This window comes from Aythya fuligula, chromosome 3 (genome assembly GCF_009819795.1).
Source record: "Aythya fuligula isolate bAytFul2 chromosome 3, bAytFul2.pri, whole genome shotgun sequence".
In the NCBI taxonomy this organism is placed as follows: domain Eukaryota; kingdom Metazoa; phylum Chordata; class Aves; order Anseriformes; family Anatidae; genus Aythya; species Aythya fuligula.
The window spans coordinates 53,648,749-53,674,132 of NC_045561.1; the positions used below are offsets into that span (position 1 = coordinate 53,648,749).

Consider the following 25,384-nt stretch of genomic DNA (forward strand, 5'->3'; position numbering starts at 1 on the left):
TGCAAGACAATCCCAGAAATTCCCTGCCTACAGCTTTTGCTAATGCCATTAAATGTAACATTGTGATTACCGATGCTTTTGGAGCTGATTAACGAGCATCCTGCATGACTGATAAACACTGTAATTTAATTATTTCTTCTGAATGTCCTTATGTTATACCTCACTCCCCCTTCTTAGATTGTCTTTATTTGAATGTACAACTGAGTAGAAATGTGTAATCAGGATCTTGAAGAAAGCCTCAGAAACACAGGAATGCATGTGTTCAATTCATGTTCAGTGGGAACAGGATGCTCCACTCCAGCAGTGCCCAGAAGAAGCCTTGCTCTGTTCCTGAGGTGTTCAAAATTGGCTTGGCTCTGTACCTATGGAGGTGTCATCCCAAAAGGAAAGACTTCACCTGAACTTGTAGCTTTTGACTTTGTGAAAAACTGGCAACCATGTTCACCATGTTCTCATTCTAGTTGGTTGTCAACATGGTGAAAGAGATAGGCACAAAGCCTCTTTCTGGAATCATCCCACACGAAAGGTACTAGCAAGCAGAAAAATATTGGGTGAAGAGTGTCTGACAGGGAAAAAAAAAAAAAAAAAAAAATGCAAAGTAAAGGAGAGTGATCAAATAGATCCAAGAAAAAATGATTGTTCTTTCTGGGACACAAAGGATGCAAGGATGCACATTTCGAATGTCTGTAGTGAGAGATTAGAAGAGGCATCTTCATTGTGTGCATATCTCTGTCCTTTTTTCTCTGAATTTTTGTGAGTTGATTGGTTATAAGCTTTTGTAAATTCAATATTTTGCTTTTAACATTTCTTTCTTGAAAGATTTTTTTTTTATTAGTGTACAGTAACTAGTAATTTCATATTTGCAGATGCATCCTCCCTGCCAAATAAGATCACTTCTTGCTTCCACAGGTTTAGCTAGATATAACTGATGCTATAGTCTGTGAGGCCATGTGTAAGGAAGCCAGAATAGGTCACATCTCTATCAGTTGTACATGCCTTTAGCACCATTTTGTAAAAAGGGCAGTTCTTGCCCTTTCATTGATCGCTCATCATTGTAGAAAATAAGAGGCAAGACACTTGTGTAATTTGTGGTATTTGTCAGCGTTATAAGGAAACTGAACTGATTTTGCTTCTAGATGAGCCCGTAGGTGATATAGTTCACCTGATATTTTTATGGTTTTTATCACTTTGTTTTCTAAGTCATAAAGCCGCTTGTCCTTGATTAATCTAAATTTAAGGTGATAATGTCCTGTACTCACAGGGACAGGCAAGGCGTGTCGGTGAAAGGTATGAAGGCAATGCATGTTAGAAAAAGTTATAAACATTCTCCACAACCCTAAACCACCTGTTTAACAACAAGCTTACAGTGATCTGAGCTGATATGTGAAGGAGAGTATTGTCAGGGAATTTTAACAATCTTCAGCTAATGTACATGAACTTAATGTACATTAACCTAATGTACATGCTTATTCTGCCTTTTCATGTGTGAATGTCTACTATATTAAACACAGTTGTGTTCTTATTGGTACTATTTATCAATCTTAATCTATGTTGTACACTGTGGTGCAGATTTTAGCTGCAGCTACCAATTTGTAAATTGGGAAAATCAAAAGCAAAATCTGACTTCAGTGCAGTGTTTATGTGTTTGTGTAAACGAGTGTGCATCTACACAAATACTTAAAATCTGTCATCCAAATCTTGATTCTGAACTGTACTCAACTAGTTTTTGTTTAGGTCTTTTCACTTTCTTAACTTTACCTTAAAATTGGATTAAACCTGTCTGTTACATCTCCATCTCTCCGTGTTAAATATGTTTTAAAATTTCATGAAGGAGTATGTATTCATTCTTGCTTTTGGTCCAGCAATTTGTATTGAGTATATATAACTCATTTTTGCAGTATGCCTGAGCATAAGCATGTCTTAACCTATTAGTCAGACAAAGAGCTGTACATGCTCACGTTGCCAGTATTGTCTCCTATTTACAGATAGAGAGGCCGTAGGAAGATGGTAAAGCCTGAGCAGAACCCATCAGCACAGCTACTGCACCTAGTGTAGTGAATTGGTGTAGCTACGCAGCCTTGCTTTCAGCCAGGCAGCTATACAATCTAAGCTCATAAAAACGAAGGAAACAAAACTAATCTCCAAAACAAAAAAGGAGGGAAAAAAAAAAAAAAAAAAAAAGCCCTCATGAACCACAGGGTTATGTTTTTATGTAACTGCTTTTGTGGCTATCAAACTACCCGAAGTTCATGGTATGTTCATCTTGTCAGTATGCATTTAAGACCACCAGCTTTGTTTTATTTCAAGCCATCTTTTGGGTTGATGTAACACAATATGACTGAATGTGTTTTGGCAGGGAATAACTAATCTAATCCATATACCACCAGATGAAAGTAATTTACTATGGGTTTGTGGAAGAGCTCAGATTTTCAGTGCAGCCCACAAAGACATTTTTCCTCTTCTAATTGTCCCTTTTTATATCTAAACAGATCCAGCAATGGGAACAGAACTTGGAAAAATTTAATATGGACCTTTTCCGAATGCGATGTTACCTAGCCAGTTTGCAAGGTGGGGAGCTCCCAAACCCAAAGAGCCTTTTGGCTGCTGCCAGTCGTCCTTCAAAATTAGCACTGGGAAGGCTTGGAATTTTCTCTGTCTCATCCTTTCATGCATTGGTAAGTCTGAATGTACTTTTTATGGATGTGCTACACAAAGCCTTCATTAATGTTGTACTTGCATGTGGAATTGTGCTAGGATAATTCATGGGTGCACCCACATTCATTGTTCAGATGGCCTTGTTCCCATCCCACCCTTTCTGTCTCTTTCTTGACTGCAGAAAATGTTCTTTCACAGAGACAGACTTGGAAACCATGAGGATATGACCATGACTTTTTTTGGTCCCTAAGGAATCCAAAATTGGGCACTTTTGACTCATATAAAAAAATATATATAAATAAATGAAAGTAGATGTAAATATAAAGAAGTCGTAGTGTTGGAATTCTGTCACTGTGATTTTACCCCCGTTGAGTTAGGAGTTTAAAGTGTATAGGACCTAAGTCACTTATAGTGAAAAGAGACTAACACTAAGATTTCCACAAGTAACTCTGGTCCCTCTGGGTTGAGCTGATCTTTTATGGAGGTCCCAGACCAACTAAAACATTTTTTAGTTTTTACAAGCAGTTTGATACCTTCCTGAACAGAAAGTGTTTTTAGAATAGGCTGAAATGTCATTTTTAAAAACTACGGCCTCTGTTTGCAAAGAATGAGGAAGCTCCTTAGCTACTGTAAGCTGTTGTCAACCTGTTGGATTCAAGTGAACTATGGCAATAGCAGGTTTGCCCCTGCTTTTTATCCTTTACAGGGCTGAGAGGCTGGTCTTTGCAAAGAGGGGTGGACTTTGTTTGCTGCAAGGAACAGTAGCCCTCAAAGTCTCATCAGAGAATGTGTTTCTCTTTACTGCTGTTTTTAACTGTGTGTTTTGTGTCATTGCTTGTTAATAACACAATAGTATAGCACATTTATCTCCTGTATTTACCAGTTCTGAGTCTTTCTTCCTCTAGCAATTTTACATCTGACTAGTAGATTATCATTCTTTGAGTCTGTTCGTTAATTTCTTCTGTTGTACAGAGCAATATTTTCTCAGTTCTTTCCTTACAATCTGTCTGATTTTGCCCCATGACAAATAATTATGCTGCCACACCATCTGAATACCAAAAGAAGTGTCGGTGCTTAAAGTTTAATCGTTGTCCTTGCATGTTAGCGTATTACATTGAGATAAACTGAAGTTACTTTCATTTGATGTCTCGGTTTGAAATAACTGTTAGTCTTTTGCTCTTATGAAAGTGCTATAAGAAGGCCTGTGTGTCTTTAAATAGATCTGCTCCAGGGATGAAGCTGCTCTCAGGAAGCGTACCCTGTCTCTGTCTCAAAGAGTCCGTAATAAAAAGGGTTTATTTTCTTCACTGAAAGGACTGGACACACTGGCAAGAAAAGGGAAAGAAAAGCGACCTTCAATAACACAGGTAAATCTTACTTGATGATGATTGGGATACTGGATGCAGAGAAGGGCTTGTTTCTACTGGGGCTAATTCTGCCAAATGCTGTTGGTGCATGAGGAAGGAGACAGCTGTCTATCAAACTTGCCTTTGCAATTTCAGTAGATTTGTGAATAGGCATCAGCACATATCTGTATTTTGATTCCTTTGTGATAAGTGCAGTTGGTAAACGAGAGCTTTTGACACAGTGAGTTAGTTTATTACCTGCAGTGCAAGACCATCAGGTTTGAATTTGTAAGAAAACCCATCTTTTGGCCACATTGTAAACTGGAAGTAGGGTTTTGTTTGAGAGGGCTTATATGCAAATCCTTAATACAGCATTGTGCTGACACATAACTAGGACTTTGAAGTACTATTGCAATTTAATATAGAACAACACAGGTGAGTTTTCAAGGAAAAAGAGTGACTGGTCTGTGGATGGTGGTCTTGAAATCATCTCTACGAAGTAGCACGCTCTGCCTGGAAGTAGCCACAAGGTGAAGACTGCTTTCATGCAAGGAGGCGAGTGTTCCAGCAAGTGCAGACAGCTGACGAATGAAGCTGTGCCAGTTTACATAAGTTGAAGGCTTGGCACAAATGCTGGGGCAGGCAGGCCCCTGTGAGAAAGGCTGCACCACTGACTCTAGCCAGGCTCACAGATGCCTCCCTGGAGGGCTGCATCACTGCTAACACAACAGCATCTTGCAGGGTCCTCTTCTGTTTAAGAAACTAACAGCCTGTGCATGCATTTAGTGTAAACCTCACACTTGTAGAATCTGTATTTCTTCAATAAAAACACAACTAAATGTGAAACAAAAGTTCACAGCCTTCTCCCTGGGAGAAAAAAAAAAAAAAAAAAAAAAAAAAGTAAAGAGCAGACACACTTCCTTGATGGTAAGGCAGAAGTTGTAGATGTGTACCCTCACTCAGAGCATTACTATTTTCATTGCTCTTTGCCACGTCTGCTGTTAATACTGCAAAGCAGTATTTTGTGCTGTGTTCATCAGGTGACCTTGCTCCTGCTATTCCCTGAGTCTTGTATTTTGATTTTATTAGTAAACAAAAAATCTATGATTGGCACTTGAAAATTGGCTGTTGTTGCACATGTGGCATTCTGCTTGTGGAATATTTAAGCAAGCCTATCTGTGCTTGCATTGCAATAGTCCCAGAGCTGATGCAACAGATTTACTGTTGCAAAAGAGCACATCAGGATTTTCTTGTTTAGTGGTTTATATTTTTAATGGGTAAATATTTATCTACGTGTTGTGCTGTGTTGAAAAATCTTTGGGTGACTGCTAGGAATTTTAGTATATCAATCGAGATGTGTTTACATGGTGAAATTGAATAAGAATAGAAACTCAAGTCTGCCTTTTGAAAGAGGGAACCGAAGGAGGGATTTTCTCCAGGTGGTCCTTTTAATGTTTTTCAGTGTACTCCCTGGCAAGAGAAGGTGGTCTGTGAGCCCTGCACCTCTATTTCTTTATTAATAACAGGACTGGGGGAAGGGATGCTATGCCCCTTAGCTCTGTTCCCAGCTGGGCTGATACCTCTCGCTGTCTTAACTGCGTGATACATCCTCCTGTATGCTTTATAGCCCGTGAAGGGGATTCTGTGGAGCTCAGGGACAGGGAATCTCATTTCCGCAGCAAGGAGAGGAGGCTCCTGCTGCCTTGCCAGTGCTTTTCTGAGCACGGTGGAGGGAGCCCTGGCTGCAGGCGGAGGTGTCCCTGGCATGTCCTCACCCTTTTTGTTACAAAGCTTGCAACCAGCTGGCCCAAAAAAGTGTTCATTTTCATCCAAGAGCTCAGGTTCTTGTATTTATTATTTTTCTTTTTTTCTTTCTTAAACATCCTACAATAAAATTAAGGAAATGTAAATGCTGACTGCTGCATATTAATAACACCGGGCTATGACTCAACCATAAAAGTGAAGCATTTTAAAAGCATGGATTAAAAACTGACCCATGAACCTGAAAGGTGGCAGAAAAGGGAACCATGTCATTGCTCAGACTTGCGTGTATGCACATAATTGTGTATCAAAATCAGAATGGGCCTGGGGCTGTCTTTCTTGTCATCTCTTTCAAATGATGGGAAACTGGGTTAAGCAGAAAAGTGAAGCTTGGTTCTCTCCTTATTGTACTCCAATGTCTGTTTCAAAAAATAGGTTAAAAATTTTTTGCTTTCATGGATTTAATTAAAGTTCATTTGACTACAGCTAGTATGTGTTTATCTACAGTGCCCTAGCTTCAAAATTAGATATTGTGTTCTTGAACATCATTGTGTCAGAGAAGTTTTTAATTTTAACTTAATTGTATGTTGTTAATAGTAATCTGGAAAAAAATTGAAAGGGGGAAAAAATGTGTTCAGAGCTTCTATGCTGGGAGGCTTTCGTAAATATTATTGAAGTGTCTCAGTCTTTTAGAAATCAGTTAATAAAACTGAACTGTAGCAGATGGGGGATGTCTAGGCTCACATTATCCTCAGTTTCTTAAATGCTTATCTGCTTTTCTTCAATCTAAATGATAAACTATTTTGAGAAATAATAAACAATAAAATGCTTTGACTACATCTGTGGGTAAGACAAGGAAAAGTTAAAAAGTTAAGAAGTTAAAAAGTGGTGCCTGTTATTCACATTGTCAGAAACTGCATTACATATGAAATTTTAGAAATCCATTGCCTTGGATTATCCAAAAGGTTTCTACTAGGAGAAAAAAAAAAAAAAAAAAAAAAAAAAAGATTTAAGTTTGATATTGTCCTGATTTGTTGACTTCAGTAGACCTAAAAATGATATTTCTGTTTGCACTTGGGGATGGTAATGTTAGTACCTGCAAATCTCAAGCTGGTATGTAAGCTGGATAGACCTATCTTTATGGTTATACAGCCCTTTTCACCAAAATATCTGATTGTATACTTAGCTATTTATTGATTTACATGTTGTTTTGTTTTGTTTTTTTTTAATTACTTGAATAATCTCTCCACCTTTGTGAGATACCAACAACTGCTAGTTACATTATCTCTCTAGAAACTACGAGTTTCTACACAGATGGGGAATGTAAGTTGCAGTTCCAAAGCAGGCACAATAGTCAGATATTTTCATTCCTTGCTAGTGCTAGTGGGGGTCAAGTTTCCTTTTCAAGCTAAAGGTAATTTGCCACCAATAGAGTCAAGCTAACTGCTCAGGTAGAAGAACTGAAAAATTATAGGGGAAGTTTTTCAAAAGTGTCAACATTAATTTGAAATAGTTCTTTTAAATCATTATGAGATTTGTAGCTATATCAGATGATATACCAAAGGGTAGAACTGTATCTTGGAGCACAATGCATGATTTGAAGGTAAATGACCTTAACATTATTGCTAAATAGTAGATAGGAAAAAAAAAAAAAAAGGCACAGAAAAACAAGGAAACAAGCATGTGGATTCTTTGATATATGTTTGAATGTATGTGTACATGTGGTCTGAATTTGAGAACTTACTTAAATTTTCTATATGGAGGAAGAATTCATGTCTTTAATACTACTTCTAGCCAGAATAAATCCATCAGAGGTTCAAAACAATCCCTGGTCTTTAGGGATTTCATATATTCATTTAGTTTTTGATTTTAATTATCCAAAGAATTTGCCTAATACGCATAAATAAAGTTTTTAATTTGTTTAATCCATTTATTTATCTGTATTATTTTTAACAGATTTTTGATTCAGCTGGAGGACATGGGTTTGCTGGTGTCCAGAATTCAGCCAACTCTGCTGAGGTAAGATAAGCCTGTCCCTATTGTGCACCATCTGGTTTTCAAATTATTGAATATGTTTCACTAAGCATATGATGAGACTGGTTCAGAAACCCCATCAAGGTTCATGAAAGTATAGTTAGCGTAGATGTCAGAATTATAATTCTGCTAATGAAACCACTTTAACATAAGTTTCTGAAGATGCATGGTAGCTTTAAATAAATAAATAAACAAATAAAAATCCCTAGAAGCTTATTTATAGCACTAGTCCTTACAGGTGTATACTATCTGTAGGCTGGTGTCTAAGAAGAGACGGAGAGATTTCGAACTGAATTTGCTGGAAAACATCTTTCATAGCGTGGCAAAACCCAAGCTGTGTTTTCTACTTTGCCTAGTTCAACAGAACCTGTATATTTTTAGTATTAAGGCAAATGAAGTCTAATTTAATCCTGTGGGGCATACCAGCAGAGAAGTGTGAGTTAATGTATAGCTAGATATTACCCAAGTCAAGTAAGAGGAAGTGGCATCCCCACGTTGCCCAGTAACATTGCTGCTGATACTGTTTAGTGCCCACAGAAAACAACCTTGTGCAGGAGTAGAGCAAAGTGCCAGCACATCAGGCACCATCCCTCTTTGTTCCTGCAGCCTCCCTGGGGATAGCATTGCTGTCCCCTGGTCTAGAAGCAAAGCTGGATGCTCTGAAGTTCATAATAACATGTGCGTAGGACCACCAAGGGTTGTCTACCTACTGCAGACCTTATATAGATAGACTTCTCCCTTAGTTGGCTTGTGCAGATAAGCTCCAAATAAAAGATTAAAATTAAATATTAGACACAGGGTTTCTGGACTTTGTTTTGTGTATAGTATAACTAGATTGCTTTAATTATAACACATACCAGATGGAAAGGGATATTTGTCTTTCTACTTAACCTTCTGTCCCTATTTCTCCTTTGTTTCCTGAGTCAGATATTCTCCAATGTAGTTTAAAACTTGGAAGAAGACAAAATAAATAAATAAATAAAAATCATACCACAGAACTATTCATTTTCAGATGAATATGTTTATACCAGGTCTTAGACAAAAAGTAAAAATCTGCATTTAGAATTAAATATTGCTCTTGGAAATGATTAACCATAGTGAACAATTGTAATGAATCTCATGACAAAGGTTTGGACAAAGTTCATCATTTCTCATAGTTTTATGTGTTGTTGGATTTTTAATTTTATTTAATTTTATTTATTTAATTTTATTTATTTATTTTTATATTACGTGATGCAAGGTTTATTTTCCCATCAAGGATATTCATTTAGTGGCTACGTAGTAAATATATAATTATGCACAAATGATACCACTGAGAGGCATCTCCACCTGACAGCAGCAAATCCTGTAGTGCCGTTTTGCCTCTTGAAAGTATCTTCACTTTTTGTGCGTCTTTTGAAGAAATATACCGAAACAAATTAATTCCCTTCATTATTGGACCACCCTTTTACTTCCCTGGGTTGGGAAGGCATTTATACCAAATCATCTCTCTCTTTTCCAAATAAATTACGATTATGTGGGGTTTCTGGGTGACACGGTCTCCTGTAGAGAACACTCACCAATTCCTCCAAAATGTACTGATGGCTGTGGTGTCAGATTGCCTCAGTTTCACACCTCTGCAGCAGCAAAGAACATTCATTCTTGACAGGTCCTCTTAAACCATGGGAACATGAGGTCTCTCCTAAAACAGATGAGGCAAAATCTCTTGGGTGCAACTCCTGAAGGTTCCTCTCAGAGGGATGCTGTGGTGCTCCCTCGCTTTAGCACTGACCCCTTTGGGGTTGATGGTGCCACTCTGGGTCAGCTTGCTTTTCTTGCTCCCCTCTGAAGAGATACAAACAGGTTTTGGAGGTGCCGCAGGGCAGGAAGAAAGACGTCTGCTTCCCTCAGTGCCTTGTCTGGGAAGGGACAAGGTCTGATGTATCGACCCAGCTTTTGCAACAGAGCTTATGTGTTATTCCAAATTACTTTGCTGAATTCAGGCAGGGGCTCACAGCCCTGCTTCCTGGGTGGAGGGGACTGGCGTGTGGTCAGCCTCACTGCAGAGGTTGGAGAGGCTGTTTGCAGAGCTTAGCAGGGCTGTTTCAGGACTCAAAACCCACCCCAATTCAGGTGCTGAAGTGGAGCTCTGAATCTCAACTTTATTTCTAGAAAAACATCTGAACTGTATTTCAAAACCTTTTTTTTTTTTTTTTTTTTTTTTAATGGGAATTAAATATAGTGTGGGCATTTTTAAGATCCTGACATTTTCATGAATCATCCGACAACTCAGAAGTGATTCATCATAACTCTGAAAACCGTTACTTTGGCGTTAGCCCGTTTTCATTGGCTGATTTCAATAAAAAACACAAACAGGATCAAAACTTTTATAAAATGCTACCCGAGGAATGCAGTGAATTACAAACAGTGAAATCTGCCAGGAAGGCTATATTTTCCCCAAAAAGGATGATAAAAACAGAGACAAATAGCGGGGGAAATTATGAAGTAACCTATTGGTCCTGCAGCAACCCTATGGCACAACGTGTGACAGTCTGCAAATCCTGGCGCATATTTCTGGAAAATTGGATGGGTTGTTTTAACGTGGCAATGAATGAATGAAGTATTGTAGTATTAGTCACTGCAGGCATAACAGGAAAAAAAAAAAAAATCTCTTTTCATGTCAGATTTTCTGAGATGGAAAATGTGGATGAAGCAACAGTATCTCAATGGCAGCTAAGGAACATATTTTTGTTTAGTAACAGATAAGAGGCTTATGTTCGGGCACCAGTATGCATGGCAAAGAAAGGAAAGAGTCTTAGATGGGTGGAAGAACTTTGTCTTGTCTTAAAAGCTGCCAGAAGAAGGTGACTTTAAACTTATTTCTCATCACCTTCATCCTCTTTATTTTAATCCTTGGCAATAGTGAGATTTATTTCTGTTGAACAGATAGGGAGAGCTACTATTGCAGGGCAATTAACCATTTTGGTAATTACAAATGTCTGAATTGCTGGGAGCATCTCCCTACCTAAGTCAACATGGCTTCGTCTTTCCCTGAAGGAAGCCACTGGAGAATTCAGTCTGACCATTTCCATCTCAACTCTTGCAGCGTGCATGCCTTGCCCTTTCTCATTCCTCCTACTTGCACTGTGGAAGGAGGTCATCATTTATTACCAGGCACTTGATTTACTGCTTTCTGAGAGCACCACGGTTCTGCTGGAATTATCTTCTTCAACAACAACAGTTTTATGAGCAGGTTGGAGCCACAGCCACCGAGGTGAAACTTCACCTGGTGTAGATTTCATCGCTCCATTAATTGCAGTAGCATAACAGTACTGCTGTTATGCATAGTAGTTGCTCTATTTTAGTAGGATTTCCATGGACCTATGTTAATCAATGTGTCATTTTTAGCTATTTAAAAAGGACAGTTGAGCAATCAGTATAAGATTCTTGCATGCTATTAGTTCATTAATATAATTCTGCCAAAACCAGCATTACTCTTGAATAAAATTATTACTGTGGTTCGTTTGCAACCTGAATTTCTGCATTGTTTGGTAATTACACAAGTAGGACTGCTTACAACATCATTTTTACAGCCACAGTTGTTATTTAAAAAAAAAAAAACAAAATAATATTGGTCTCTTTGTTGCTACTGGTAGATTGTTGTCAATAACTTTGCTGCCTGCAGCAAGGGAAGCAGTCCCTGTGCAGTGATTTTGCTGGAGCTTTTAATTGCAGTGGACCACTGGGCTTGTGTCCCTGCAGAGTCAGGAGGAGGAATTGCATAATCAAGGGGCTTTGTGTAGGCAACAAAAACACCCCAACCCACAGCAACAGGGGAAAAGAACAAACCAACAAAAAAAAAGCAGCCGGGAAGTAGGCACTCCTGAGAACAGCTCAGGCTATCGTAAGATCTGTCTTGGGTCACAGTTCTGCTGCTTTACTGGGTTATTGTCACTTTCCTTTTGCTGAAAGGGGGAATCCAGGGAGCCCCTCTGTGTAAACTTAAACGCCTTGATAGGGGCAGTGGAGTGACATGCTGAACAGGCAGACCCAAATAGAGGGGTGAAATTCCAAGTTCAGAACTGCTCTCAGTGTTTTTCTTCTCCTTGTGTGGCTTCTGAACCGTCTAGCCTGAAGTGTGGTGCAGAAGAAAGTGTGAAAATGAAGGGTGAGAAAATGACAGGAATTTTAGTTAGGGTGGATATTGTATTTGATCAAGCTTGAGTGGCTTTGCAATGAATGTGGATGTGAGCCAGAATGGTAAACAAGCAAGTACTCTGCTACCTATCAAATAATATGATCTTAAACTGTAAATAGAATGAGAACATTTTATTCCTGTTTAGTCCTTTATGTTATGGCAAGCCTTGCTCTACAGTGCTCTCTGCTGGAAGTTTGCTATATTATCATTTTCTGCTAAAATTATAGTAATTATGTTTTTTTCTCACATTTGTTAATTAGATAAAATTGTAGTAGTCAATTCTTCTTAATAAATGTTTCCCACTGCGGTATAATATCAGGTAGCTATGTATTTTCACTTAGAGTTAAATCAACAAATAATATGAAAAGGCATAAAAGCCCATAATGGGAACTCAGTGGGAATGCAATCCATTCTCAAGAAAATTGAGTCATACAATGAATGAGAACAGGTAACAGAACTTTGTCCCTTGCTCACCATGGGAAAATGCACAGTACTGTGTCTAAAGATATGGTGGTATATGTGCACTGCAAGCTATCAGTGGAACTGTACATTTTTTATTTTAGCAACATCCTCATGTGTTGTACCTTTCTCCCTTGTTTCCAGCAGCAAGTTGATGAATTTTTGAATGTCTACTGCTCAGTGCCAGACAGCATCCAAAAGGAGGGTGCATGGGAAACACAGACATATGTGCACTTCTGTGATGGCCAAGGAGTGGCATTAACCCTCAAGCCAGAACACAGAGTGGAAGATGTTCTTTCTCTGGCCTGCAAGGTATGCATTTTTCATATACGATTGCACCTCATTAACAACTGTGGACCTCAGAAGGACCATAATACGTCTGAGGACTCCTTAATAGTGAACGAATAATACCAGCATCTCCCTGTCTCTGCATTAAGGCACATTTTGAGCGTTTGCACCATTTCCTTTAGCAGTATTATTTTGTATTGTAGCCAAGGTAGCAGGGATGTGGAAGGCTTTTCAAGAGGCATTGCTCAAGTCTGTGCACACTGAATCCTTAAAGAGTGGTGACAGTTTGCCAGGTAATCAGCTCCTGAGAGATCTCCATCCATGTCCAGTCTGAGTTGTCACTGCAGCAAACTGAGCTTTCTGTGCAAATTAGTCAGAGGAGTAACGGGGACTGTTTGATTTAATGTCAGGAGAGAAGACACTGAAAACTGCTGTTAACAATGGCTAACATATATGTTTGCTTCTTCAAGGGCCCTATTTTGGCTTTTGATTAATGAAGCACTTGTTCTACTTGAAAATTTCAAAGAGTACATTATGTTTTGACAGTCAGTGTCAGAAATTTGAGAGGGATTGCAGTAGATCTTGGGACAGAAAGTGGAGTCACAGATGGAGGGTAGAATAAAAAACTACAAACAAAAGACCACCACCTCTAGAGCATCACAACTTACCTGGCACCTTGGTCTTCATTTGTGTTAGTGGTTGAATTTGGCTCTGACTTCATGATTCAAATCAAATTACACAAACAAGTTCTTTGGAACAGCTAAAGTTTCACACCCAAATCATGTTTTCCTATTTTCTAACAAGTGGTAAGTATAGTTTATTCACTTCACAAGTAAAGAGGAAAAAAAAGTGGAGAAAAAAAAAGAGGATTTTTTTTTTTTTTTTTGGTACACAGTCCCACTCTATACAAAAACTATCTGTAGCTTTTGGCATAAGTTAGTGTGAAATTTCAGGTGAGCTCTTTCAAATGGCTTGAAGTTAATGAATTTTGAGGGTTCTAATGATGGAAAGGCCTTAATTTAATAGCTATTTCCACATGATAATGTTGTATAAATAAAGAAAGAAAGGAATTATATAAGTTTCTAAAAATCTATGATGTACTATGTGTTTTAAATCAAAATAAGCACATTCTTCTTAGTCAAGTCACAGTTCATATACCAGGCACCTCTGAGAAGAAATTACCTTCTCATTACTCTTGTTAGTGGAGACTGAATGCTGGAGAAACAGTTTATTAGGCTAGTTTACTTCCTAAAAATTCACTGTACAGGTGAAACATTGTTTGACCAGTAGATGGCACAGTAGAGCTGAAACATTTGGAAATCATTACGGTAACACAGAAGACCACTGAAAGAGAAATAAAAATTCATATTTATAAAATTAAGTTGAAAAGGAAATGCCTTACCTCTCTTACTCCATCATTCCAAAATACTTGTAATTCTAAATCTGGCTCTTAATTTTTTAACGTCTGTTTTACATGAAAGTATAGTTTTAAATATATATACATGTATATATATTTTTTTCTCTGAAATATTTTTCTGTTTTATTTATTTTTTCCTACTCTGTGTGTAAAGATTTTCATAAGCATTTTCTAATGCTAAATTTTCTATTCTGGTTCTTTTCTTTCTTACATTTTAATTCTGCTCTGAGTGTAAGGAATCTTTCTTCATAACAGAACATGTTTGAATGTTATAAGTATAAATTTCAAAGGTTGTTTTTTTTTTTTTTTTTTTTTTTCTTCATTCATGCTTTATGGGGTTTATACTTTTCTCATTTCTGTTTTCCATCTGAGTCTTTTGCATAGCACATATAGAGGAAACGTGTATTTGAATACAATTATTTAGGATACAGTACACATGCAACTCATAAACTGTTGCACATAATAAAATGTTCAAGTAATTACTGGTTACTCAGTAAATTTAGTTTTCATAAGCTGCAGAGTTGTGCTAAAGAGGTTAAATAATCCGAACGGATGCAGTCATTGCTCCTTTTCCTTTTTTTAAGCAATGCTGCTCTATTAGTATGTTAAAACAAAATGTTTTTTGCAGTGGTTTCACTAGCATCCTGATTTTTCAGAGAGACTCTCATCAGGGGCTCAACACTTTCAGGCTAATATCCTTTGGGAGTACTCCTATCTCCCTTTGACTTCCTGTTGATACAGGATTTGGGCTTTGACCTCATGTGGTGAAAAAAAATAGGTGAAACTCTCTGATCGTAGATGAAACCCAGCAATAAAAATACAATCCAATAAAAAGCAAACCCTTAGGGAATCTGTTTCCCATCCCATCCCCTTTCCTAACAGCCCATGCATGCATATACATTTTCTACATCAGAAGAAAAAGTTGCTGAGCAGAACTGAGTCATTGCAAGTAGTTACAGAAAAAGATGATTGTGAATGTAAGTTCAAAAGGACACAAAGCAGTTATAATATCTTTGGAAACATATAACAACATTCAGTTAATCTTTTAGCTAAGACAAGGTGCTTATGAAAGAAGTAGGGAAGATTTTAAGGGAAAATGGAAATTGCACTTCAACATTATCTTCTCAGCAATGCAACTAGTTTTGTTTATATCACAAAAATAGTATTTAGAAAATTATTTGTTTAAGATTGCATGATTCCTAAAGGGGAGTGTGTGTATGTGTGGCTTATTTGTCTGCTGGGATTATGGAAATAAATAACAAATTGCAAACCCCATTTCTTTTTTATATTCCTTAGATGAAACAGCTTGAGCCGAGACACTACGGTCTACAACTCAGAAGACTGGTTGATGAAAATACTGAGTACAGTGCTCCTGAACCATATGAATACATAGTAGACCAGGAAAGTGTGATTCATTTTATATAAAGCTCCATGTTGTCTGTAGCTACAGTTAAATTATCACCTATGAATATGTGTGATTTAGATCTAAAATAAGGTTTTAAAGCTGTTCGTGAATTGCATTCTGCCATCCTTGTTCACACAGCTCATGCCTATGCAGACGTTCAGATGGCTAGGCACTACAAACACTCTCTTCAAGAGCTGTTTGATGATTGAAGTGGGGCTTCTGGTACAGACACAAAGTGTCAGTCTCAACTCCAGGCTGGATTTTCTATGTTTAGTTTACTCTGCATTTAGTCCCACTGATGCCGATGACGCTTGCAAAGTAACACAATTCTGTCTGTGTAAATATAGCAAGGTTTGGCTGTTTATTAATATAAATGGTGCTGTATTTATTTTCCATAATGTATGTTTAGGCTTTGATGCTTGTAGTTTCATAATTTGATAATTTCTGCTGGTTTTTTTACTTTTTTTTTCTTCTTTTTTCCAACAGGTGTATGATGAAATAGAAATTTGTCCATTAAATGTTTATCACGTTCATCTTACAAAGACTGAAAACATAACTGATTTTGGTAAGTTTAACCAAAACATCTCTCAGGAATTTTTATTCTTCTCATTACCTACTTTCTCTTTTCAGGATCTTTCTGTCTCTGAGAGCAGGTAGAGCCATCCTTGACAATATCTGAGTCTGCAAAGGACACGTGGCATTATAATGAAGTCTCAAACTGGTTGTTTTACATTGGCAAATACATTTCTTATGTCTCCATTTGGGAAGGGCCTGTTTTCTGTTCTGATTCATTGGCCAAATAGTTCAAGTGTGAAATTATCAGAATATGCCAGCTATACTGAAATTAATACTATCAGCTATGGTCAAGGTCTGCCCTTTCTTTGGTAGTAGGATCCTCTGTTGTCAGAGTGTCAACAGGTTATCCTGTGGTATAAATTCTGACAGACTTTTTATTTGCAGGAGGTGTTTCTGGAAATGTTTAAAACAACTCTGTGTCTGATGGACACATTATAGAACTCATACCATAATAATGAGCTGTGTTATTGAAATGTCCTGTGGGACTAAGATAGAAACTTTTTTTTTTGAAATGTGATTTATCATTTTACAGCACAGCATGATATTTCCTGAATGTTGAAATGTCCTGTTAAGTTTAGCTGTCCTTACAATCACTCAGAAACTATGTGATAATTTTTCTGTAATCTGTGAGTGTTCTCATGAGAATTGTCAACTCACTGATTATGTAAAGTCTATTAAACACACAAGGTAAGAGTTATTTCAGAGAAAGTTTATTTGATTTAGACCTCTTCTACTTCAGGTTTTGCAGTCACAGCTCAAGTTGATGAAAATCAGCATCTCACCCATATATTTGTAAGTGATGTTCTCCCTGATGGACTTGCATACAAGGAAGGTATGTATCATATTGATGCTTAACACACTGCATTTAATTATCTTTTTAAATTCACATATATGAAGGAGCTTTAGTACTGCTGTCTGAAATGGTTCTTGGCTTTTACTATGCATAGCTTTCTTTCCTTAAAATCATTGGAAAATATGTGATGTTGGGAAAGATAATGTACACAGAGTAACTGAATTATCCTTCCAGTATAGTGGGGAGAGTTCTTGTTCACTCTTGGAGACAAATTCTGCATTCAGCAATCCAACCAAGTGCTTTTGCATGAAGAAACAAGTTGGAGGAAAAATTTATCTCACACTGGGGAACCACATGGGCTTGGTCAGTCTCCAAGACCCATCACTTCCACTTTTCCTGACAGTGAAAAGTAGACTCCCTCCCCCAAATAGTTTTCTGCATACATCTCCCTGGGCAACTTCTCTACTACAGTGCTCAGAAACAGTGTTTCTTTTCAGCAGGATTGTGTTTGTTCTGCTCTCTGAAAAATAGAGATACAAAAACATAAAGCATAGACAAGAAGTTTCAGTAGCTACCTGAGGTTAATGATCACTTGATTGCTGCTAACCTTGAAAGACATCAGTTGCCACTGTTTAGATTTATACAAAGGCTAATAAAGACTCCATCTGTTATTATTCCAGTTTATCATGAATGATTTGATCTGCGTGACTAGTTTCTTGGTCTTCTCAGAGTGGGATAATACTATTTGTATTATTGTGCTGTATGCTGATGGGCTGTCTTTTGAAATGAATTCAGGGTATCTGAGTCATGAAAGGTGCTTCTATTCTGATCTTTTCAAAAGGTGTGCTCCCCTCCCACCCCAAATATCCTCTTTAGAAATAAACAACTTGATTGTAGTAGTATCAAAGTAAACATGAAGGCAAACTGTATAATTATAACATATAAAACTCTCATCAGTTCTAACAGATTTATGGAAAACAAAATTAAAAGGTGAAGCAGCGTAAAGTTTGGTTTGTGACCCCTTCCATTTTATGTTCCCTCCTTTTTTCTTTCATTTTTTTTTCTTCCCTTTTCTTTCCTTTCACATGCTCCCAGGGCTACGAGTAGGCAATGAAATCCTAAGCATAAATGGAGAGGCTGTGTCTGATCTTGACCTCAGGCAGATGGAGCTACTGTTTTTGGAGAGAAGCGTAATGCTCACTCTGAGAATGAGCCACTGCGGAACTCTGCAACCCTTGTGTGCATCCTGGTCAGATGGTGACATTTCCAGGGATCCAAAAAGTTTGTTGCCCCCTCCAAACCAGTCACAGCTCCTGGAAGAGTTTCTAGATAACTTCAGAAAGAACACAGCAAATGGTAAGAAGTTGACAACAATCTATTTAAATTAATTTATGTTTATATTTTTGCTTATGCTTCAGTGAGAAACCCAAATGCAAACCAATGAAGTTCCATTTATGCTCCATATCTGTCAGTTATTTCAGTATTTTCTAGAAAGTAGAAGTGGAATGGGATATGATTATTTCTGCAGGAAGATTAAATTCTTTTAATGTGTTTGGCTGCACCATCCAACCATCCAGTATTAATGGCACATTTCTGTGTGCCGATGGGTATTTCCAGTACATCCATTTCCTGGGCATTAGTGGTTGAAGTGATTTGATGGCTTTCAGAGACAGAAATGTTTAGAGTGCTTTTTACATAAGCTAAAGTACTACATACATTAAGAGTGCCTTAAATGCAGTAATCATTATCACCTCAGAAAGGAGTCCTTCAGCTCTGTTCCTACCCAAAGATACTAACTTTAGCACATTTCAGTTGAATACAGCAACTCACTGTGTAGAGAAAAGCCTAAGAAAACAGCTTTCACAGAAGTTGTTTTGCTACCATACCTGCTCATATTTCTTATTCAATGCAAACCACTGTACTAAACACCGAATAGAGAGCTGTGTCAGGGTTAGATCATGATGGGTTTCTGTGTGAGGAGCACCAGGCAATGGAGGTGCTAAAAGCCTCTGCAGTAAGGACTGCCCCTGGCCCTGCCAGCCCCAAGGAAAGTGCCAGTGCTCACTGTTGGGTTGCCTTTCCAGCTGGAAGTAGGAGGTGGTATGTCAAGGGGCACAGCCATGCTGGGCAGAGGAAAGCCATGGTCATCCTTCTTCTCCCTGGGGCAAAGGATCCTACACAGGATCTGTGAGGAGGTGCATGACAGGCTGCAGGTAAAGCTGGCCACCTCCAGCGGCCTTCATAGCTGGGCCTCCAAGCCAGGGGGACATGAGAGACTGATAACATGCAAAGCTATCAGTGTCCTCAAGCAAGCCTCAGTGAGAAAAAGATGAAGACCCACTGCTATGGAATTGCTGTAAGCTGTTTAACTCAAGAAAAACCTTTGCATCCTTTCCATTAACATTCTCTGCTGCAGTGTGCAGTCCTCTGCTGCGCTCATGCACAGGGAGCATGCTGTGAGGGGGACCCTTCTGGGGGGCTTCATGTGTCCTGGGTGAGGTGTGTGTGTGAGGCGTGTAAGAGAGATTTCATGTTGTGCATTTACAAAGCACTGTGGAGTGATCCAGCTTGTTTCAGCCACCGTACTTCATGTGAGAAACACATCTTGTGATGTTAGAATACGTGTAAATGCATGTCTGAAACAGGAGGGATTTGGGAGTTTGCTCCCCATCTCTCCCATGCCCTGTCTGTTTTTCAAACAAGATTCAAGCAAATTTAACTTGTTTCTTGAATGAAAAAGGTGTAATTTCCTCATAGCACCTCTGGGGGATGCTAGTAAAATTCTGCAGGAAAGCTAGCAAGAGTGGACTGTTGTGTAAGGGAGAGCCATAAGAGGTGCAAAAAAGGATCTCTGGGTTTCATATATGATTATGGTAGCAAGTGTTTCCTGATTGGATTTTTTTGTAATTAAAAAATGGGAGGAAAAAAAAAAAAAAAAAAAAAGAAAGAAAGAATCACATAGGAGAAGTTGTTAGAATGGATTTAATTATAAAGTAATTTTATTAGGTCATCTTCTGAAATTAAAAGAAATCTGAATACAAGATTTGAGATACAGTAAGTAGCATCTCTCTCAGGGGCCTTAGTTCAATTTAAAATGCCATTAAATTGACTAGTAGCACATAAAAGTTAGTGTCATAAAACAAAAATTATGATAGAGCTAATTAATTACATAATTATAGCAGCACTATCATTCAGCTTATTGGCTTGATATCATAAGCCAGCATTACCTGGAGTATTTGGCATAATAATGTATGTGTCCATTCACTAGGCTCGTCATTCCTTGGGGATAAATTTGCAACCTGTGCAAATAGTCCATTATATTAGGAAGTTATGGGAGTATGTGTTATACTCCAAGCACTAGTGTATAAAGGGACATAGCATGTTTGCTTTCCTGCTTAAAAGCAGTGAAAGAAGATTTATTTTATTCAGAAAAGGAACAAATAGTTCTAAATTAAGCTTCCTGAGAAGGCCTTCCATGTTTATTGAATTACCGAGTATCAGTGCTTAGTGTCTGATCTCCTGATCATGTTCAAATGGAAACAGAAGAAAATGACATTTCTCTGAATTAAGAGATTATCTTAAAGGGTTTAACTGTTCTATGTCCTTTTTACTTGCTCAGAAATTCAATAAGATTTTAGATAAGAAGAGGGGATATTTAATAAGCTTACCAGGGATTTGGAGGCCAGGAACATCTGAATTCTCATACATTTTTTGATATTGTTCTGTCTCCTTTGGTACAGTTGAGCAAGTCACTCTTAAGACCACAGTTTTCAGAAATAATTTCTGGTATTTGTGCATCCATTTTGAGCAGTGCCTTTGAAAGTCAGCAGAGGTGGACCTTTTTTTTTTTATCAAATCAAGCACAATTTGTCTCAAGATACATACCTGGAATTAAAAGCCTTACTGTTTCTGCTGTCACTTTCTTGTTTAACCCTCCCCTCCCCACCCATCCCTGCCAAAAAAAAAATAAATAAATCGAAAACAAGCAAAAACCACTAGTGCTATTTATATTTCTAGAATTATCTGAGGGTTAATAAGCTAAAATTAATGGAGTGCTTGGAAAATGGAAATTTTCAGGACTTGGAGAGTCATATGGTAATACCCTGCCTGGTGCCTGTAACAACCAGCCAAATGCAAAACAGAATTTACTTTAAATCTCTGGCTTCATATAACTTGGGTGGAAATAGTTTGTCCACAGTTGTTTACAGTTTTGTGACTGCTTAGCATAACCCTGATGAATGCCTTTTCCTACATACCCTGCTGTGCTGAGGATACCCAATTATACCTCTTGCCAAACTTTGGCAGCTTTTACTGTACAGAAGGGAAGTGATTGACTTTTTCCAAAGCCACTAACTCTGCCACTCCTAAAAACCATTCCCAGTGAAATTTTTTTTGTCAGAGTGATTCATTTTCTCCAAGAGGTTGCCATACCCTTGTAGCTGTACTTTGGACCTGCCTGCGGTCATATCATTTGACCTTCCACATGGCAATGCTGTATGCTTGCTGCTTAGCCATTTGGCTGGTAGTAAGCTTATCCTGGAAAAGAAATGAGATGAAACACTTTTAAAAACATATTCGTAAATGTGGAAAACCAAATAACAGAGCAGCTACATTTGCTTCAAGCTCCAGTGCTAAGGAAATAAAGCAAATGTTTGTATAGAAGAAAAAAAAAAAAGTAAAAAAAAAAAAAAAAAAAAAAAAAAGAGGGAATTGGGGTAGAATTCTTACAACTATGGAGGGAAAAATGCCTCATTTTAAGATGGCATGGGAAGTTCAGGAATAAACAGCAGAGAAGGGACAATAATTGAAAACTGCATTTTCAGGATGGCCCCGTGTGGTTAGTGGTATATCTATAGAGTGCTGAAACAGGAGGCAGAAGCTTTAGTAGGTGTGAAAACCCATGGCAGTGTTCGAGTTGCTGTCAGAGTTGGACTTTTTTTTTCTTTCCCCCAGCAAGTGGGTTTGTGCCAAATAAGCTGTCATTTCTGGGTAGCTGACACTGTTGAAATCAACCTTAATTTGTAAATAGTTCTGATTTAAAAGAAGAAGAAGAAAAAAAAAAAAGTGGGAGATAGTACTTTGGATACACTTTAACAAATTTCCACGAGGAAAATTTTAATCTGGGAGGGTCAGAGATCTAAGAGGCAAAGAAACCATTTAAAAATTTGAAGGGGAGACAAACAAAAAATCACATAAAACCAGACATGTTGTTTCTTCATTTGCCATTGTACTCATCATCTCTGGGGCAAGGCACCCTTAGAGAGGCCTGGGTTGTTCCCTTCTGGAGGTGCTGCGACACCAGCACCACAGGCAAGCCAAGAGTGGCTGTGGCTTCAAAGGGGAAGGCTTGCTCCTCCTCCTCCTTCTCCCTGGACCCATCTGTCCAGCCCCCAGCACTGGTCCCACCCCTGTGCTGACAGTGGCACTTTCTGAAGCTAGTTCAGGAGAAAGCTTCTCTCTTTTTTTTTTTACTTCCCTCCTGCAAACTCAGTGAGTTGAACTGGCGGGTGCAGAGGTCTGACAAGGGCCAAGTCAGGTAAGCAGCAGGACCTGCAGCTGGGAGCAGGGAAGGCTTGGGAGGCAGAGCTGGTTGCAAGGAGAGCTGCTTTTGGAGGCCGCAAGCTCTTTTTTGGATGACCTTCCTTCCCTCAGAGCACCTCTCATCATTTTGGAGCATGGGTTTTGCCTTATGCTTTCCCACCACTTGAGCTGATCCCCAGGCAGCAGGTTAGCTTGGATACACCTGTTTGTGTTACTCCACATGAAGCTGTTTCACATTGTATAAAGCATGACTGGACCCAGACAGTCAGGCTTTGTGCAGTATAACAGGTAGCTGGGACATGCTGGAGAGGAGCGATGATGCTTCAGCAGCTCATCTACTAAATACCTACCAGATATTTGTGCAGAATGTAACTGTTTCAGGAGGAGGATCAGTGGTTTGAACATTCACATGGAAAGTGGCTCTTCTCTTTCCAAGGAAATAAATGACTTCTGATTTTAACCTTCAAAAGCATGCCTGGAAGCACAGCACATCATTTGGCCACAAGTCTGATTTCAATATACCTAATATATTAGGTATTAGGTATATACCTAATATATTAGGTATACCTAATAATGTGCCTTCTTAGAAATGTGGTAGTAATAACAACTGGATTGCTGTCAATCCCAAGGTGCTTACTATTTCAAATAAATTTTTGCTGGATGGTTTAGGTGGCTCTGTAAAGTTCAGTTGCAAAGCACAACTTCTCCAGAAAGCCTTGCTCTATCCGTCAGGTGCTGTTGAGCCTAGGGAAGAAAAGGCCAAGGTTGGTTCCACAACCAGCCTGTGCTCATGTCACTGTGTGAGCCTTGCTGTGTAACACAGGAACAGTCCCTGCATGTTCTTCCAGCTGCATTTGATTTGGAAAGACCTGCAAGTCCCTTCTTAAGAAATGAGGGAAAGTCAGAAGGAAAGCAAAGGTAATTTGCTGCCTGTAATAGGAAGCAGTGGCTCCCGCTGCCCCGCTTGTTGCTTTTTGTCCATTGTTTTTAAAGTGGTTCATAAGCCACTTTTAAGCTAAAGTTCAAAGCATTTTGCAAACAAAAGTAAAACTAAATTGGAAAACATTTCTAAATAACCTCTTCTTGTAGTTCTTTGCAAATCACATCCTGTTTGCTTACCGAGCTGCTGTTTCAATGTCAAATTCACTTCATCTTGCTGTAGGACGTGATCTTCATGGTGCTGGGGGGCTCTGTGTGTGTGAGGAATAAAAGCAGCTTATTTTTATTCTTTCACAGGAAGCTCTTTTGAGCTCTGAGGAGGTGAATATTGCTTTTTATCTTCCTGAGGACTCCCACAGCCCTGTTATAGATATGAGTCCTCATCTGTGAGGAAGGCATGCTAATTTTGCAGGTTCCTACACATTGCTGGCTCTTGCCTGGTGGCTCCAGTACCAGATACCTAGTGGCTTTCCATGGCATGGGACAAGACCAGTGTCACATCCCAGTGTGGCCATGTAGCTGTCTGTGCAGCATGACTGGTTATCTATGTGAAGATCTATGACTTGGGGTTTCTCTTTTCACTCGTCACCCTGTGCAGTTGAGCAGGAAGCAATGTAAGCGTGAGACGACATGCCGTGGCTGGTTGTCAAGTAGAGCTCAGAGATGAGGGGTATGTTTGAAATAACCTCGGATAACTGTGTTACTTTGGCTTCCACCACAACTGCTTTTGTGCCATTAATGCAAATATCCTGGTGCTGTGCTCTGGTGCATCATTGGGAAAGGATCAGTCGTGGCCCTGGGCAACACCTGGGACTATAACGATGCAGCAGTTCATTCAAAGAAAGCATTTGCCTCCTCCTAGGAGCACTTGTTGCTGACTGCATGTTGTGTAATACAGAATGTTTCCCAAGAGCGGTGGTTTAATGAGCTCTTACTGGCACTTGACAAACTGTCCTGTTTGCTTCCTGCTAGATGTGCATGTTGCAAATGAAAAGATTGTTTATGCTGTAAATGGGACATCCTTAACTGCTCTTCGTTGTGCTTTTCTACTGAGGGAGCATTCTGTTCTGCTTTGCTAAGTGCTGCTATGATATAATCCCTGTGAAGTCAGTGTCCCAAAGTTGTTTTTTCCTGGTGTAAACTCCATTAAACCCCATGGAACTGCACATTCTGGCTCAGTGACAACACGTAGGCATAAATCATGACATTGCCCATCCTACTGAATCCTGTAGAGTGACAATACAGACAACAGGGAGATTTATTAATAATGATAAAGTTAGAGAGGCATCCACATATAGACTATTGCCTTTGGCACGTTTAAAACACATCAAGCAGCAGATGGTGTTATGTGTTTCATAGAGGTAAGGTAGGTTGAGTAATTATAAAAAATAGCTGGTTAAGCTAGCCACAAATTCTTGCTAAACTATTTACTTCTTTTTCCCTTTTTATTGCCTGTTTTCTTTACTTTTGTGATTTAGATGGAGGAGAAAATGTACCTCTAAGGTGTTGCACTTGGCCAGCTCCATTTGCTTTCCATCTCTCCTGAAAGCAAATGACCACTGAGAATGGCCAAAGCTGTCCCATGTAAGCAAACCCACAGTAGCAGCAGAAGCCAGGAAGGGAGGTATTGGCAGCAGCCCTGCATGTCCTGCAGCCCCAGCCTGGACGACCTAAAGGCAGCTGTGGGCTGCAGCCTTTGCTAGTACTTGTAGAGAATGGTGGCCACCCCAAAAATGCTGTTTTCCTCTGTACCACAGTCACACATCACCAGTTGTTGAAATGGAATAGAAGGGTGATGTGCTAGATACAGCTAACGCTGGCCTTCAGTGAGACTGTATCTAAGAGGGCATTTAGGAGTATGCACTTAGGAAATGCATGTATCCAGGTAACAATTCAGAAGCCAGTGTGAAGTGTTAATCTTAAAACCAAAAAGCTTGAATAGTTGTCTGAATGGCAGATACTTGGACAGAGAAAGTTTAGCAAGTTAAATAAC

General features: G+C 38.8%; 1 protein-coding gene across 1 annotated transcript in view; it reads left to right on the forward strand.

Moving 5' to 3' along the window:
* Positions 1-25,384, forward strand: part of TIAM2 (TIAM Rac1 associated GEF 2) — an 89,578-nt gene that overhangs the window by 22,784 nt on the left and 41,410 nt on the right. Inside the window, exons 6-13 of the mRNA XM_032185499.1 lie at positions 2,490-2,675; positions 3,876-4,022; positions 7,719-7,781; positions 12,580-12,744; positions 15,434-15,538; positions 16,029-16,107; positions 16,858-16,950; positions 18,007-18,267. Coding sequence (XP_032041390.1) covers positions 2,490-2,675; positions 3,876-4,022; positions 7,719-7,781; positions 12,580-12,744; positions 15,434-15,538; positions 16,029-16,107; positions 16,858-16,950; positions 18,007-18,267 — 1,099 coding nt within the window. The remainder of the gene's footprint in view (positions 1-2,489; positions 2,676-3,875; positions 4,023-7,718; positions 7,782-12,579; positions 12,745-15,433; positions 15,539-16,028; positions 16,108-16,857; positions 16,951-18,006; positions 18,268-25,384) is intronic.